A 15,412-nucleotide genomic window follows, 5' to 3' on the forward strand; every position below is an offset into this window, starting at 1 on the left:
TCAAGGTTTCTTCATGACATCTAAGGGAGTTTTTCCTTGCCACAGTCGCCACGGCTGCTCATCAGGGATAAATACACACCATTCACCTTGACTGTTGATTTCTGTAAAGCTGCTTTGAGACAATGTCTGTTGTGAAAAGCGCTATAGAAATAAACTTGACTTGACTTGACTTGACTTAGTAATCCTGTGTATTTTTAAGCTGTCCATTTGGGGCCAATGGGTGGTTTCTAAGTAATTAAAACTCTAACTATAAATGCAACAGAATAGACCGGGCAGGTCTGGACAGCAGAACGGGTCAGGATCACTAGTGAATTATGCATTTATGGTTGGACAAATGCAAAGGAAGTTTGAATAGATGTGAAATTACTAGGTATTTAGTAGGTGAATACTTCCTTGTATAGAGATTGACTAAGGTGTGTTATGGCTTTAAAACAGTATACTCTAATTCCTTTCCAAATAGTGAAATGTTTACTGAATTTTCATTTCAATTTACCTCATAACACTGATTTTCAGCACTGCATCACTGCATCTACAGCAATTTCAAAGCCAAAAGCAAGTATGGACCAGTTTCTGTGAAGTGCTAGAGACTGAACTGACATTCTCTAAGAATATTTCTTAGCCTGATGATCAGGGTGTTTGTGAAATATGGTATGTTTAGATGTATGATTTGGTTTTGGGTGTTAAATGCCATGCTGTTCACCCCTTAATACTGCCAGTGATTATTATATGGCTTTCAAGTATACAGAAATACATTCTTACAATTAAGGATTGAGATTCTGTGCTTCAATAAAGTGAAATAAAGCTTCTAATCTAAGAAAAGCTGCAGCAAGTATCTGACTTGTAATGTATGAAAAGTAGAATAACATAAAAGTCTGTAGCCAATGTTATAGTAAAGCGGAATAGGTGTTATTTGATCAGGTTACTCTATAAATAATGACTTTTGTGACGCTGTATTCGTCTCTACAGTGTCTTGTTACGTCTCAAATAAGTGACAATTGCTGGCAGATGGTAACAAGGACAATGACTGGTGTCGAATGGTGTCGAGTCGGGCTAATAAATACAAACCACTTACACATCGTGAGTTAAGTGTGTAAACAGTTGTGAAAATTAATAATATTACAATTATTAAATTTTATAATTGTAATAACATACAGTTAGGTGCAGAATTCTGGGCAAATATTGTTAAATAAAAAATAAAAGTATGCAGATGTTTGGGCACCTTACTAATTGACTTAGTAAGACCTGCTTTTGAAGATATAACAGATTACAAATGTTTTTTAGAGCAGGAAGTAAAATAAAAAAATTGTCTACCTGCATATTTTCAATGATCTTCAAGTCAGAGAACTGAGAAAGTTCATGCATTTGCAAAGCTTTAGTTCATTTTGCATTTATGCCATTTGGCAGATATTCATATTCAGAATGACTTAAAATAATCTCATTTATACAAATGAACAGTTAAGGGTTAAAGGCTTTGCTCAAGGACACAACAGTGGCAGCCTGGTGATCCTGGAAATTGATCTCATCACCTTCTGATCAGAAGTCCAACATCTTAAGCTCTGATTTACCATCTTCCAAAACATGTAATGCAGATTTCATTCAATATAGCAAAAGTAGCATTGCATTAACATTTGGAGAAAGATTTCCTGCGATGTTTGTGCTTGAAGTAGACAAGTGTACATTTTACATGACACTCTAACCACGTCAGGCCCAGAAAATGTATATGAGCATCCTATAACTTGGGTTACTCTCTGTGCACTTTTGCATGTTCTTCTCCAGGTTTTCTGATTCCATCCAACAACCAAAAACCATACCTCACTGGGGATTAGCCACTTCAGAATGGCCTCTAGGTGTGCATACATGTATGAATGTGTTTGTGTATGCTACTCTGTGATGGGCCAGAATCTGGATCCATTAAAGAAAGAAAGATTCAGTAAGAAATATTGTGAAATTTGATCAGGAAACTACAAGCACTACATATATAAGGTCCACTGCATGTGCAATATATGTAAAACCTTATACATTAACCTATAAAACATAGTCATGTGACTATTCACATATAGTGACTGTGAAACAGGCAGTTGCAAAGAGTACATCCAAATGTTACACAACTTAACCCTTACCCCAAAAATATACACATCTTGGAAATAAACTAATTAGAAGTAACATAGTCCTTCCTTGGACTCTATGAGCAAACAAAATGCTGGTCCCTTGACAAACACCCTTTCATCAGTTTGACCACTAAAACAAATTGCACTTTCTGATCGGTAATGAAAAGGTCATTTTTTTTTGTCACTATTTACATAATCTGCACAATACTACATGCTAGGGAGCGCCCTAACGTCCGTCCTTTGAGCAGGAAATGGGCGAAACCTTGGTTGAAATTATTACATCGACAGTTTGTGCTGTGAAGGAAGCCGCTTCTGATAGCAGAGGCCGTTCAGTTTCCTGTTGTGCACAACAGTTTTGGTTTTCATCCTGAAGGGATGAAGAGAACAAAAGGATACAGGTCACTGACTGTTGAAAACCAGGGACAAATCAGAAAGCATCAGTTCCATGTTTTACTATGTTCATTAAGAGAATCCTCTAGTTGAACAAATGCATTAAGTATTACAGTAAAAAACATTACTAATCTATGACAGATTGTTTATTTGGGGGGCCAGATAGCTAAATAAAACTTTAGACACTCAGGCTTAATTTATAATAATAAGCTTCGTAACTGAAAAAAATCACGTGTCCAGCATGGGTATTTAAACTCGTGCCTTTGGGATGCTTGTTCCATGTGTGTTGGTGCCTAGAAGGTTTGGGAATGTTGGACTTTCACATGCAAAGAGCTTATCAGGGCTTTAAATATCAAACAGAACAAATCAGGACCATGCTGATATCTGTTTAAGAGCCCTTTAAAGCCTAGTGAGTCATCATGTCTTACCCTCCTGACCTGGTGAGTATTCAATGGAAACCACTAAAACTAACAGTTTTTTAATAAGACATCTTGGGATCATGAACCTTAGTCTAAGAAATCTGGATTAATCTGGATAAATTCTGTGTTTATTTCAGGAAAAAAACAATCTAAATAAGGAACAAAACAAAGCATGGCATGCTGTTATAGTAAAATATTAAAGATTTGGCAATGGATAAGAGGAGATTACTGATACCTGCAATGTTTAATTCCTTTCATACCATAACACTTTGATAATCGTACTAATGTATCAATTGATAAAAAATGACATATGCTTTTAAACAATTTAAAGTTACATTTGATGTCAAATGTCTTTCAGTCAGTCCCTCGCATATCTCTCTAGATAGATAGATAGATAGATAGATAGATAGATAGATAGATAGATAGATAGATAGATAGATAGATAGATAGATAGATAGATAGATAGATAGATGAACATTAATTCAGAACAAAAATCAAAGCATCTGAAGGAAGAAAGATTGGTAGTTTCAAAGTGCTAAAACTAGAGTCATTCAAAAAAATTTTAAACAGCAAAATCTAGTGGAATTTCTTCCCATAAGAGTGGAGGTCATTATAACAGCACATGAGGAGTAAATGTGGAATGAGATGTTCAAAATCACATACCAAATTTTATGGTCAGTTGTCTACAAACTTCTGTCAATACAGTGTGTGAATATCTGGCAAACTACTGAAAGATGATAGCAGATGTATTTGAAAGACAAGATTTAGTTCATATGGTTGCTAGCTCCATTAGAATTTAAAATGAGTTTTTACATCCCAATAATTGTCTGGTATAGAGATTTACTGAGGTGTGTTATGTCTTTAAAACATTCTAGTCTAATTCCTGTCCAAATAGTGGAATGTTGAATTTTTTCATTTCAGCAAATATGGACCATTCACACTGTATGAGAATAGGGGCTGTTCTGACTTGCCTCAGCTACAAATAAAATATTGTACTAGATAATGAGAAATGTCCGATTCATATCATTCACATATGTTTACTGTTAGTGTACAATATTTAGAATTTGTGAAAAATCTATCTATCTATCTATCTATCTATCTATCTATCTATCTATCTATCTATCTATCTATCTATATATATATATATATATACATATATACATACAATCATTAAAAAGGTCTTTTGTGAGGTCACCTACAAGCATGATCAGATATTCAGATATTCAGCTGCTGGAAAACCAGGTTATGACTCTATAAACATGCAGCTTTTCCTCGTAATCATTGACGAGAATGTGAAGGTGTGGAGGATGTTGGAGGTGTATCTATTAAATAACTGTCAGGAGGCCAGTCCAAAACACACACTGAAAGGCAGGTTTCTGAACTCTCAACATGAATTGCTTGCACTATGCTTCGTATAATATTGAAGAAGAATAGCCTTTATTTGTCACATATACATTACAGCACAGTGAAATTTGTTCTTTGCATATCCCAGCTTGCTCAGAAGCTGGGGTCAGAGCGCAGGGTCGTCCATGATACAGCGCCCCTGGAGCACAGAGGGTTAAGGGCCTTGCTCAGGGGCCCAAGAGTGGCAGCTTGGCAATTCCAGGGTTGAACCCCCGACATTTCGATCAGTAACCCAGAGCCTTAACCACTGAGCTACCAGTCTATTTCACCATTAACATTCTAAAATGCCAATTTAACTTTTCGTTTAAACTGCACGAGAGTGTGTCTGAGAGAGGAAGGACACAGAAAAGTGGGCGGCAAACCACTTGACAAAAAAACATCTGGAAGTTTACATCAAATATTTTTCTGCATGTCACTATAGTAACAACTAACTTTGAGGAACTTGTTTAGCAGGCATCCACGTGATCTTATATCCTAATCTAATAATAAATGATTTAAAGATGCTGTTATTTAACACTGAAAAACTGTTTGATTATTGCGATGGTAACGGACATTTCTTTCTGAAAGGAAATGTTTATTTTTCATGTGTGGAAGGAGTCTCCAGTGTCAACCATTTTCAACAGTCAGGAAGTTTTCCACTACAGGAGAGTCTACGTGGATGAGGACTTTTCGCTTCCTTTTTTTTTTCTGTATTAACCCCCAGGAGAGAGGGCGAGGGAGAGAGAGACCGCAAACACTCCACATTCTACTAAACAGTGAAACACTCCCTGTCCTACTACAAGACTGCTGTATATTCACAGCACAATATGACTTTTTTCCTGCCATAATATTAGGAACAGTGAGTGATCTGATAAGGCCCTATGATTTCTTACAATTGTTCAAATTGCTTTAGAATTAGAATTGGAATTAGAATTGCTTTTACTTATATATAGAATATTTGAAGGTAAACCCAGATAATGCCTTGATATTGGGCTTTATTTAGGTACATTGTTTGCTGTAATATTTAAAAATACTAATACTTCATTTGATTTTCTCCTTAATTTTTGTTTTATTTCTCTGGATAATTCCTGTGTACTTGCTTTGGACAATAGGATTTATTTGTCATGTGGGAAGGGGTAGCTCAGTAGTAAAGATGTTGGACTTCTGCTCAGAAGGTCATGAGTTCAAATCTCACAACAAAGCTGCCACTGCTGGGCCCTTGAGCAAGGCCCTTAACCCTTAAATGTTCAGTTGTATGAATGAGATCATTGTTGGTCTTTCTGGTTAAGAGCGTCTGCCAAATGCCATAAACATGCAAATAAAGCACCTGGAAACCGAAACCAACTGTAAGAGAAAAAGAGAGATGTGGTAGAGTGAAAGTGATAAAAAGACAGAGAGAGAGTGGGGGGTTTGATGAGTAGGCAGTTATGGCTGCTATATCGTATTAACAGAATCTAGCTTGTCTCACATTTGTTTTATCAAGGTGATTCAAATGAAAATCCCAAGGGAAATGTAAAAAAAATCCCAAGGGAACTGTGGAGGTGGTAGTTCAGTGGTACAGTCGACTTTGGATCAGAAGGTCACAGGTTTAAATCTCACCACCACCACCAAGCTGCCACTGCTGGGCCCCTGAGCAAGGCCCTTAACCCCTTCCCTGCTCAGTTGAAAGTTGTTCTGAATAAGAGCATTTGCAAAATGTTAAATATTTTAGGGGAATGTGAACACTTTAGGAGAATCTGAATGCATGGAAATGGAGCTTATAAAGCAGAATAACACATTTTGAACAACCAATGAAAAAAAATCATCATTTGAATCCATCTTATTAAAATAATTGTACGGTAATATCGCTTCTGTTATCAAATTAATTTGATCATTCCCTCAGACTCTTGTCTCTCTCCTGAAGGACAACATTGATTGTGGTGGAATTATTTTCCTAGAACGGCATGTCCCTAAATGTTTTATTCCTTTCTTCATTCCAAACTATTTCAAAGCAATAAAACTGTGCATTCCTTTGAAGAATTTGAAAAAAAAACACCCCATTAAAGAAATATTCACCATATTAAAAATGTTACGGTTTTCATTCATTGTCATGAATAAAACATTATTAATTAATTTATTATTAGCCGGAGATGTGTCGGATCCGTCATACAAGTCCCTTATAAGCTTTCAGTACAGAAACCATCAGGTATTAAAATGAGCACAATAATAGAAACCTGTTATTTTAACTAATTTTGTCAATTACTTTTTCACATAGGGCCAGGTACCACTTTTTCCCTTAATAAATGAAATGATTATTTAAAAACTGTATTTACTTGGGTTATCTTTGTGTACTATAAAAATGTGCTTGATATGAATTTGAGTGTGAAATATATGCAACAAAAATGCATGATTGTTGTAGAAAGATAGACTATATGAACAATAGTATTGAGACATCTGTCTTTTCCAGCCATATGTGGTTATTTCCCAAACTGTTACTTCAAAGTTGCTGACATACAATTGTACAAAATGTTTCTAAGCATTACATTTTCATAATTCACAATTTTTTAGTATTTCCAAACCATCAAACAAGCCTCCATTACATTATTTTCTAATGAAAAGAGAAGAGATACGTAAGAACATGTACGTCACACACACTCACACATGCTCTTTTGTAGTTCAGCTGCAAAAGTATTTGTTTCCTCATTGATTTCACGTGTCAGTGGGCTTGAGCCTTACCGGGGGGTCAAACTGTACACTCATTATCGACAGTGACATTCTGAAGATCGATTGATTTCATTTCCTCAATCATAGAATGATTAGGAGTCATTAATATGCCCTCCTCTCAGAGTGCAGATGAAATAACAGACATCTAACAGCCTTCGTATGAGAACCAACTTTTTAATAAGTTGAAATAAATACTCCAGTACATGCATGATCCAGAAAAAAAAAAAAAAACAAAACAAAAATAAAACCCAATAAAATGCTATTGTAATTCTGGTAAATAGTGTAAAACCTATGGCACACACTCACAGCAGCTTCAATCCATCCAAAAGATTCACAAGTCGAAATACAAAGCGAGAAACACACATCCCGCGCTCACTGCGTTTCTAAATGACGTCCATCTACACGTCTGTCTACAACCGTCACTCTGTCTGCTGCTCCCAGGCACTAAAACTGAGGTAAACTTTCCATTAGTTTTCTTTTCATTTAAAAAAATTTCCAGTCCGACATACAGAATCACCACAACATGTGCGGCTACCAGTGAGTGAACACAAGTTAGAAATATGTTGTGATGTCAGTTTCGGCTATGTTTTTATTACATCCAGTGCAAAAAAAACACTGCCACCTTGGTTGCATCAGAATAGTTGGACAGACAAAATAGTACAAATTCACTACATTCACTCAATAGGATCACACAACACGAGGTTAAAGCATATTAGTCTCTTTGGTAAGTTGAGAAAAGAAAAAAGAAAGAAAAAAAAAAAAGGCAGGCTTTGTTTTAATTCACAGAATGCGAGTTGACCGGTGGTAAAGTCCTGGGCGAAGATCGTTCCCTGAGCGCCTGTGAGAGCAATGTGCATCCATCAGAGACAGCGCAAGCTGACTGCCGCAATCTTTCGCGGTACGTGGGCATCTGGGAGCTGTTCTCGGCATGCTGGGATACATCTCGAAGACCTTGTGTGAGCAGGACACAGGCTGAAACTACACTCATTGCACCACCCAGAACAGCCGTCTGCACCGTTTTACCATCAGCGCTAACGTTAGCGGGTTTGCCCAGGAACTGCGGCTCAGTGGCGAATCCCACCAGTGCGTTGACGGTCTGAACCAGCGGGCCGCTGAAAAGCACACATCGATTGCGCGTCAGCTCGCTTGGGTTCGTCTTCACTTCCTTGACGCAGGCGAGAAGCGCTGTCGCACTCGTGCTCATGCACTTTACACTGGCTTTGAACTGCTCTTTGGCAAACCTGTCCTTGGATTTCTCACTGGCCAGAGACGAAGCCTCTGTGAGAGTGGTCAGGTTCCTCCGGATATTTTGGGAAACTTCCAAGAGGAGTTGGGGAGTTAAATCAGAAAGGGGGGTTATGCGTAGGACAGCACAAGTTTGATCCACCTCATGGCGGCATCGTGTCACTTTGTAACGATCCACCAATCCAGGAACGGCGACGTGCGAACCCGGTGCCTCCACGGCCGCCAGGTACGCGGCGTGAGCCGAAAACTCCGTTAGAGACACCACTAGATTGCCCATTTCGACTAACCGCTCCCCAACCTCTGTAAACTTCCCCATGTTTAGCTGGCTCTGAATGTCATGAGTGATGATGGACAACTCCTTCGTCCGAGCAATCACTGTATCTCGACACTTCTCGAAAGTCTCTGCCACCGGCGTGCCTTCCCCAGTCATCACCGGCCTCGTCTCACTGGACAGCAGAAGCAAATCCGCCACCAGCTGCATCTTGCTTTTGCATGTGTCGCAAACAGACGTGAGTCTTTTCCGCTGCTGCACGCTGCCACTCGGGATGCTGGACGCTGGAACCTCGCTGTCTGACTTTCCCGAGCCACTACTAGCCATAGTATGGTGGTCAAGCTAATATTCTGGATTTTCTTTTTTGTAGAAAATATAGATTACACCACACATTCCACAGTACAATCTCATAACTTAGAATGACAATGTCTTCAAAAACAAACAAATAACAATAATAATTACACACCTTCTCTGAGAAACTGGCCAAAAAAAGTGTTGTCCTTCAGAAAATACACCGATATCGACTGCTCGCTTACTGAATTTTAGTAAACATTTGCGAAATCAAAAGAAAAAGAAAAAAAAAAAACAGGATAATGTAACTTCACGCAGGAAAAGTGTGTCCTGGCGTACGTGTGATGTTTAAAACAAAGTGGCTGAATGAGGTCGAAAAAAAAACAAATCAAGGCTACATTTTAAATCCCTTCAATATCATGACTCCTTAAAATTTATGTCATTGGACCCCTAATTGTGCATTTGATACAAAAATCACATCGTGGGTTCATGAAATATAGATTCACAGGTGGTTTCTTATCCAACACACATATACACACATACACACAGAAAAAATAATAACCATACACTTGCTGCAGTGCCATACAAAAGATCAACTCGAGTCAAAGTGCCAGCCGATTCTAGACCTCCAAATCCCACCAAAACACCTCAACCATGAAATTCACTTCCTATACTGATTCAAAGTCTAAAAAAGTGTGAAGAATCGACTGCCCCGGTTGTCAGTTTCTGTTTGTTCGTTTGGTTTTTTTCTTTCGTTTTTTCCTAATTCATGTCAAGCAGACAAGCATTTCAAGGTTCTTGCCCTTCTCGTGGTTGCGGGAGGCCAAACAAAATCCACTGAATGACTAAAACCAGATGAGCCATTTCTAAGTTCGATCCTCCGCTGCAAAGTGCCTCTGAGGGTCATGGCTGGATCGCAGCAGCAGTCCGAATCACGCTTTCTCCGACGCTCCTCCACTCCACGCATCATCATCCCACAATGCCTACTTTATAAAAGTCTCCAAAATAAAAAAAAGATAATAAAGCACTGGTTTGGACCTCAGTAAAGACCACGCTTTGACTTCTCACAACTTTTAACCTCTTCCTTTTGGCTCGGCACCCGGTGGCGATGGTCGGTTCGTTCTGAAGCCTGGGTTCCTTCAGCATTACTGTCTAGTTCCCATACACCTTCCTCAGCAAGAAGCATGGGATCCACAGCACACCATCAGGCAAACCAACCATCCACCGCAGCTTTCCATCTCATTCAATAGCAAAAATCCACTTTATTGAGTAGTTTTTAGATCAGTCAGTGGTGTTCTAGGAGAGGTTTATTCCAGCTTCATGTGTATGTGTGTGGGGTCTCTTCTTCTGTATGAGGAAGCAACCAGAGGGTGCGGCTTTACTTCAAATGGGAAACAAGGCGTTGAGGAATAGCAGCCGGTTCGCTTCGAAAAGTGAATGCGTCTCTTTATCAGAAGAAAAAAATAAACATGTATGAAGCTCTAGGGTTTTTTTTTTTTGAGGGGGGAGACCAGTTTTTGGGTAAATATCAATGCCGTTAGCTTGTTGGCTGATTCGCCAGAGGGTGCGGCTGCGCTTCAGTTGGGAAACAGCAACACGGCGCGCGAGCTCGAGCTGCGTTCAAACCTGCAATGGTTTTCTTCCCCTTCTTCTGTACAAGCGTCCATTATTCCCAATAGGAAAAAAAAGAAATAAATAACAGTAAGAAAATAATCCAATAACTATAGTCAAATGAGCAACTTTTCACTGGAACCGGATGATGTGAAATGCGTCTTGTTTGTAAACTTGGTTCATTTCCACACCAAAGCCACCAGTTTCCCGAGGCCCCGACTACCGGCGTACAGGCTCAACTACACCCCAAACGTGCTGCCCGTTTCTCCGGCTCCTCCAGCTTCCCTTTCTCTTTCTCTCTCATCCACTTCTTCAGGCTTGAGGGTCTCCCCTGATTTCTCCCCGAGAAAACACGCGAGCAGTTCAAGCCGAAACCTGCCGCTGTGTTACGCTTCACCCACAGCCGCTCATACTTCAGCGTTAGTTTTCGTTTTAGCCTAGCCTTTAGCGCGATAAAAAAATGTATGTTTCCAGTACACGCCTGCGCTGAATTTGACTCGATCGATGTTCCACGTCAAAAAAAAAGAAAGACAATTGCAACACACTGAAAAAAAGTCCAGAAAGTCTAAATGATACGAAAAAATATTTTTTAGCAATATATTAAATTTCATTGAGCTGCTGTAAACGTTTATTTCATGTCACAGACAACGGAAAGACGACTTTACTGTTCATTACAATATTTAAAGTGTTTTCCTAGTTTATTGCTAGTATAATTAATAGTATTTTATTTTAAATTATTATTAATAGGCGTCTGTGCGTATTTCAGCCATAACCTCGCGTTTTAAAGAAACTCGTACCGTGCCTACCGCTGCAAAAGAAAAAAACCAACCCGATGTTAAAACCACTAGATTTGTTAGTGGGACGTGAAATCGGAGGCTGATGGAATGTGACGTAATGCATTTGGCCACTTTTCATTGGACAAAAATGCATTTTCTGGACCTTTGAATAGCCAATTCAATTCAAGGGGGAGGGGCTAAGAGAGAAAGCGGGTGGGAGAAAGCGTCACTTTGTTTCCTCGTTGCTAAAAATTCAAACATGGAACCAATCAGATATGAAAGTAAAACACGGATTATTCAGATTACACATTATAATCAAAGTTTTAACGAGATCTTTATTCACTTCATGCGATAATTATATTTGTAAACAAACAATTAACTCGAAATAAAAGAAAGTAACTTGTAACCAAAACATATGGCATTCAATACATTCTATACACCTCTGTGTTGACTTGATCAGATAATCACTAAGCCAGGGGTCACCAACATGGTGCCCGTGGCCACCAGGTAGGCCGCAAGGACCACATGAGTAGCCCGCTGGCCTTTTCTAAAAATAGCTGTTTCCTACTTTGTTAAATGATTGTTGATAATTATTATGAGAAATCATTAACATGATCAGTGTCTTCACATAGATGAATATCATTAATTATTAAAAATAACATATAATAAAAGTTCAATTGAGCAAATTTGTTATTTCAGATCAAACTGAAAACTGTGTATCAAACAGGTAGCCCTTCACATTAATCGGTACCCAAGAAGTAGCTCTCAGTTTCAAAAAGGTTGGTGACCCCTGCACTAGGCCTTCAGTGGTGGCACTCAGCTATAGAAACCATCAATATTATACAGAAACACAGTATAGCAGCGCTTCATCACAGACAGGTTTCTCATACAGCAAAAATGAATGCCATTATGTTGAGCTATTTTACGAGTTGCTCAGTAGCTCCTAGATTTATAACCATATAGACTGTATAAGACTGTAGAAAGAACATAACTTATAATCACACACTCCAGTGCTCATGTTAGTTCTCACTCTCCAGTGTTCTGTATTGTTGAAAGATTAATGATCACACTCTTGATGTCACCCAAATGAGGATGGGTTCCCCTTTTGAGTCTGGTTCCTCTCAAGGTTTCTTCCTCATAACATCTAAGGGAGTTTTTCCTTGCCACAGTCGCCACGGCTGCTCATCAGGGATAAATACACATCTTTCACCTTGACTGTTGATTTCTGTAAAGCTGCTTTGAGACAATGTCTGTTGTGAAAAGCGCTATAGAAATAAACTTGACTTGACTTGACTTGATCTGACTTGACTTAACATTACTAAAGCAAGAAACTCAATACCCAATTCCATTAGTCTCCTATTATTCTCTTATTACTTCTATTACATCTCTAACAGAATTATCAATGTTAACCTTATAAAATGACCAAGGTTTTTTTGTGCATTTCTGTGCGTTTTTTCTGTTTTCTTGGGAATCTAAAATGAAGGCAAATTGTGGGTTTTTGTGCAAATTCTACAGGTAAGAAAACGCAAAAGTATAAATAGTTAACGAAAAAGACTGTTTTGAACTTTTCTGGTTGCCCTTTCCTCACGATATCTAGCTTTTCTTAAAAAGTCCGTCTTGTAAATGTCCTTGTAAGTATATTTATGACCAAATAAGTTTCTTCTCCTCTGTTAGCCATTTTGGAATTAAAAAAAAAAAAAAAACAGCTATTGAATCCACACAAATATATTTGAACTTGAGATTAGTGCAATTTCTGACCATCTATTCAAAGGATGTGAAAATGTTATTTCATGCCTGCTAGATGTCCTCAGTGACTCCATCTTGAAATTAGATTAGATTCAGATTAGATTCAACTTTATTGTCATTACACATGTACAAGTACAAGGCAACGAAATGCAGTTTAGGTCTAACCAGAAGTGCAATAGCAGCAAGTGCAGGATATACAGTGTTTACATGACTTATATAAATTAGATAGATTGGGATTGGGTGAAGCATCAGCTTCATTTTCCCGCAGCGCTGAATTCTGAAGGCCTTACAGCAGATTCCTTTGAAACTGGCAACACATGATGTGACAGGTAAAATCCAATTAGATAGAAATTCCAAAGTAAACAGACCCTGCTTCATGTAATGAAAATAATAGACTATTGGCAATAATTTAATACATGTTCATGGACAAAATTATATAAAAAACTTAAGTCAGTGTTTCTGATAGTGTTTAGACCAGCAGAAAAGCCATTGACTTTAAGTAATGAATTTGATTTGAAAATGTAGAAGATTTTTAATTAAGAATGAAATCATTGTGCTGATAAAGGAAATGCATTAAAAACAGGGTGATGTTATATGGCCCAATTAGAACCAGAGCTGTGTTTAATATGGTTCAACATTCGTGCAACACAAAGTTGTGTTTGCAGCATGCCACACTAAATGATACGTTACTTGGTATATCAGCGTATAGCTATGTTTAATGTGTTAGACCATTTGTAGAAGATTATTCAATACAGCAGCTTCCATTAAAGTACATGTGAATGAGCTGTTACTATAGAAATAGATGTGTGTTTTTTTTTAATATGCACACTGTGGGGAGTGGAAGCTCAGTAGTTAAGGCTCTGGGTTACTGCTCGGGAGGTCAGGGGTTTAAGCCCCACTATCTGCCACTTTTGGGCCCTTGAGCAATGCACTTTACCCTCTGTGCTCTATCATGGCTGATTCTGTGCTCCAACCCCAGCTTTCTAACATTGCTGAGATATGCGAAAAATTTTATATATATATATATATATATATATATATATATATATATATATATATATATATATATATATACTGTACAGTACAGTACAGACCAAAAGTTTGGACACACCTTCTCATTCAAAGAGTTTTCTTTATTTTCATGACTATGATTATATACATAACAAAAAAGTGAACTGAAAATATGTCATATTGTAGGTTCTTCAAAGTAGGCATCAAGAGAATGCCAAGAGTGTGCAAAGCAGTAATCTAAGCAAAAGGTGGCTATTTGAAGAACCTACAATATGACATATTTTCAGTTGTTTCACACTTTTTTGTTATGTATATAATTCCACATGTGTTAATTCATAGTTTTGATGCCTTCAGTGTGACTCTACAATTTTCATAGTCATGAAAATAAAGAAAACTCTTTGAATGAGAAGGTGTGTCCAAACTTTTGGTCTGTACTGTATATATATATATATATATATATATATATATATATATATATATATATATATATATATATATATATATATATATATATAAATTTATATAAAATAAAGCACATTTACTGTTAATTGAATAACATCTGGAGCTGCTGTCAGAGTTGCTGTTTCAGAAAATGAATCAACACTTTCTTACCAATAAGATTTGTTCATTTAAATTGCTGGAAAATAAAAGGTACTTTTAACTTAACAGGTAGAGTTTTTAAATATTGGTGTATTTGACTTTTTAATTAATCCAGAAATTAAAAGAATATGGGATTATGAGCACTTGAGTTGTGCAGGGTCCGTTAGAAGCACAGCACACGTTCTGCTTTGGTGGGTTGTACAGCTGCACAGGGCGCAGTGCCATTTGGGTGGAGTGTCCTGAGAGGAAACAGTTCAGATTCTGTTGAACAAGCCTCACAATTCACATGCTTTTGGTGCAGAGAGACACTAAAAGGAAGGAGGGGTCAAAGAGCAGCCCAAAATAAATCAGCACAGTTAATGTGTAGGCCTATTTAGCCAACAGTTTTGATGTTCACACAGAACAGGTATCGCAGCTGGTTAATAATGGCTTGATGTTAAAACAATGATTGACAAAAAAATAAATAAATAGGTTACTTAGTATGGAATTAAAGCAACATTAGCACAAAAAGGCTGTTAATTTTGAGATAACATCTTGTATACATACAGTTTGCTTATATATGGGCAAAATAATAATAATATTAATAATAATAATTATTATTATTATAATACAGTACCCTCCTAGGGATTCAATGATGCTACTTTATTTCTGTTGTTTTTCAACATTGTACATTCATACTGAAGACATTAAAATTATGTCAAACAAAAATGAAATTATGTTGTAAATAAAAAAAGTGTTTTATATATATATATAGTGTGTGTGTGTGTGTGTGTGTGTGTGTGTGTGTGTGTGTGTGTGTGTGTGTGTGTGTGTGTGTGTGTGTGTGTGTGTGTCATCTTATCACATGACAAATAGAAT

General features: G+C 37.6%; 1 protein-coding gene across 1 annotated transcript; it reads right to left on the reverse strand.

Annotated features, from left to right (window-relative positions):
* Positions 1-7,574: 7,574 nt before the first annotated feature.
* On the reverse strand, positions 7,575-11,210 carry tlnrd1 (talin rod domain containing 1). Its single transcript, XM_046858372.1, has one exon. It carries the CDS (start codon positions 8,844-8,846, stop codon positions 7,779-7,781), a length of 1,068 nt encoding a protein of 355 aa, XP_046714328.1. The 5' UTR covers positions 8,847-11,210; the 3' UTR covers positions 7,575-7,778.
* Between the last annotated feature and the right edge of the window lie 4,202 nt (positions 11,211-15,412).

The sequence above is a fragment of the Silurus meridionalis genome, chromosome 9, assembly GCF_014805685.1.
Source record: "Silurus meridionalis isolate SWU-2019-XX chromosome 9, ASM1480568v1, whole genome shotgun sequence".
NCBI classification, from domain to species: Eukaryota; Metazoa; Chordata; class Actinopteri; order Siluriformes; family Siluridae; genus Silurus; species Silurus meridionalis.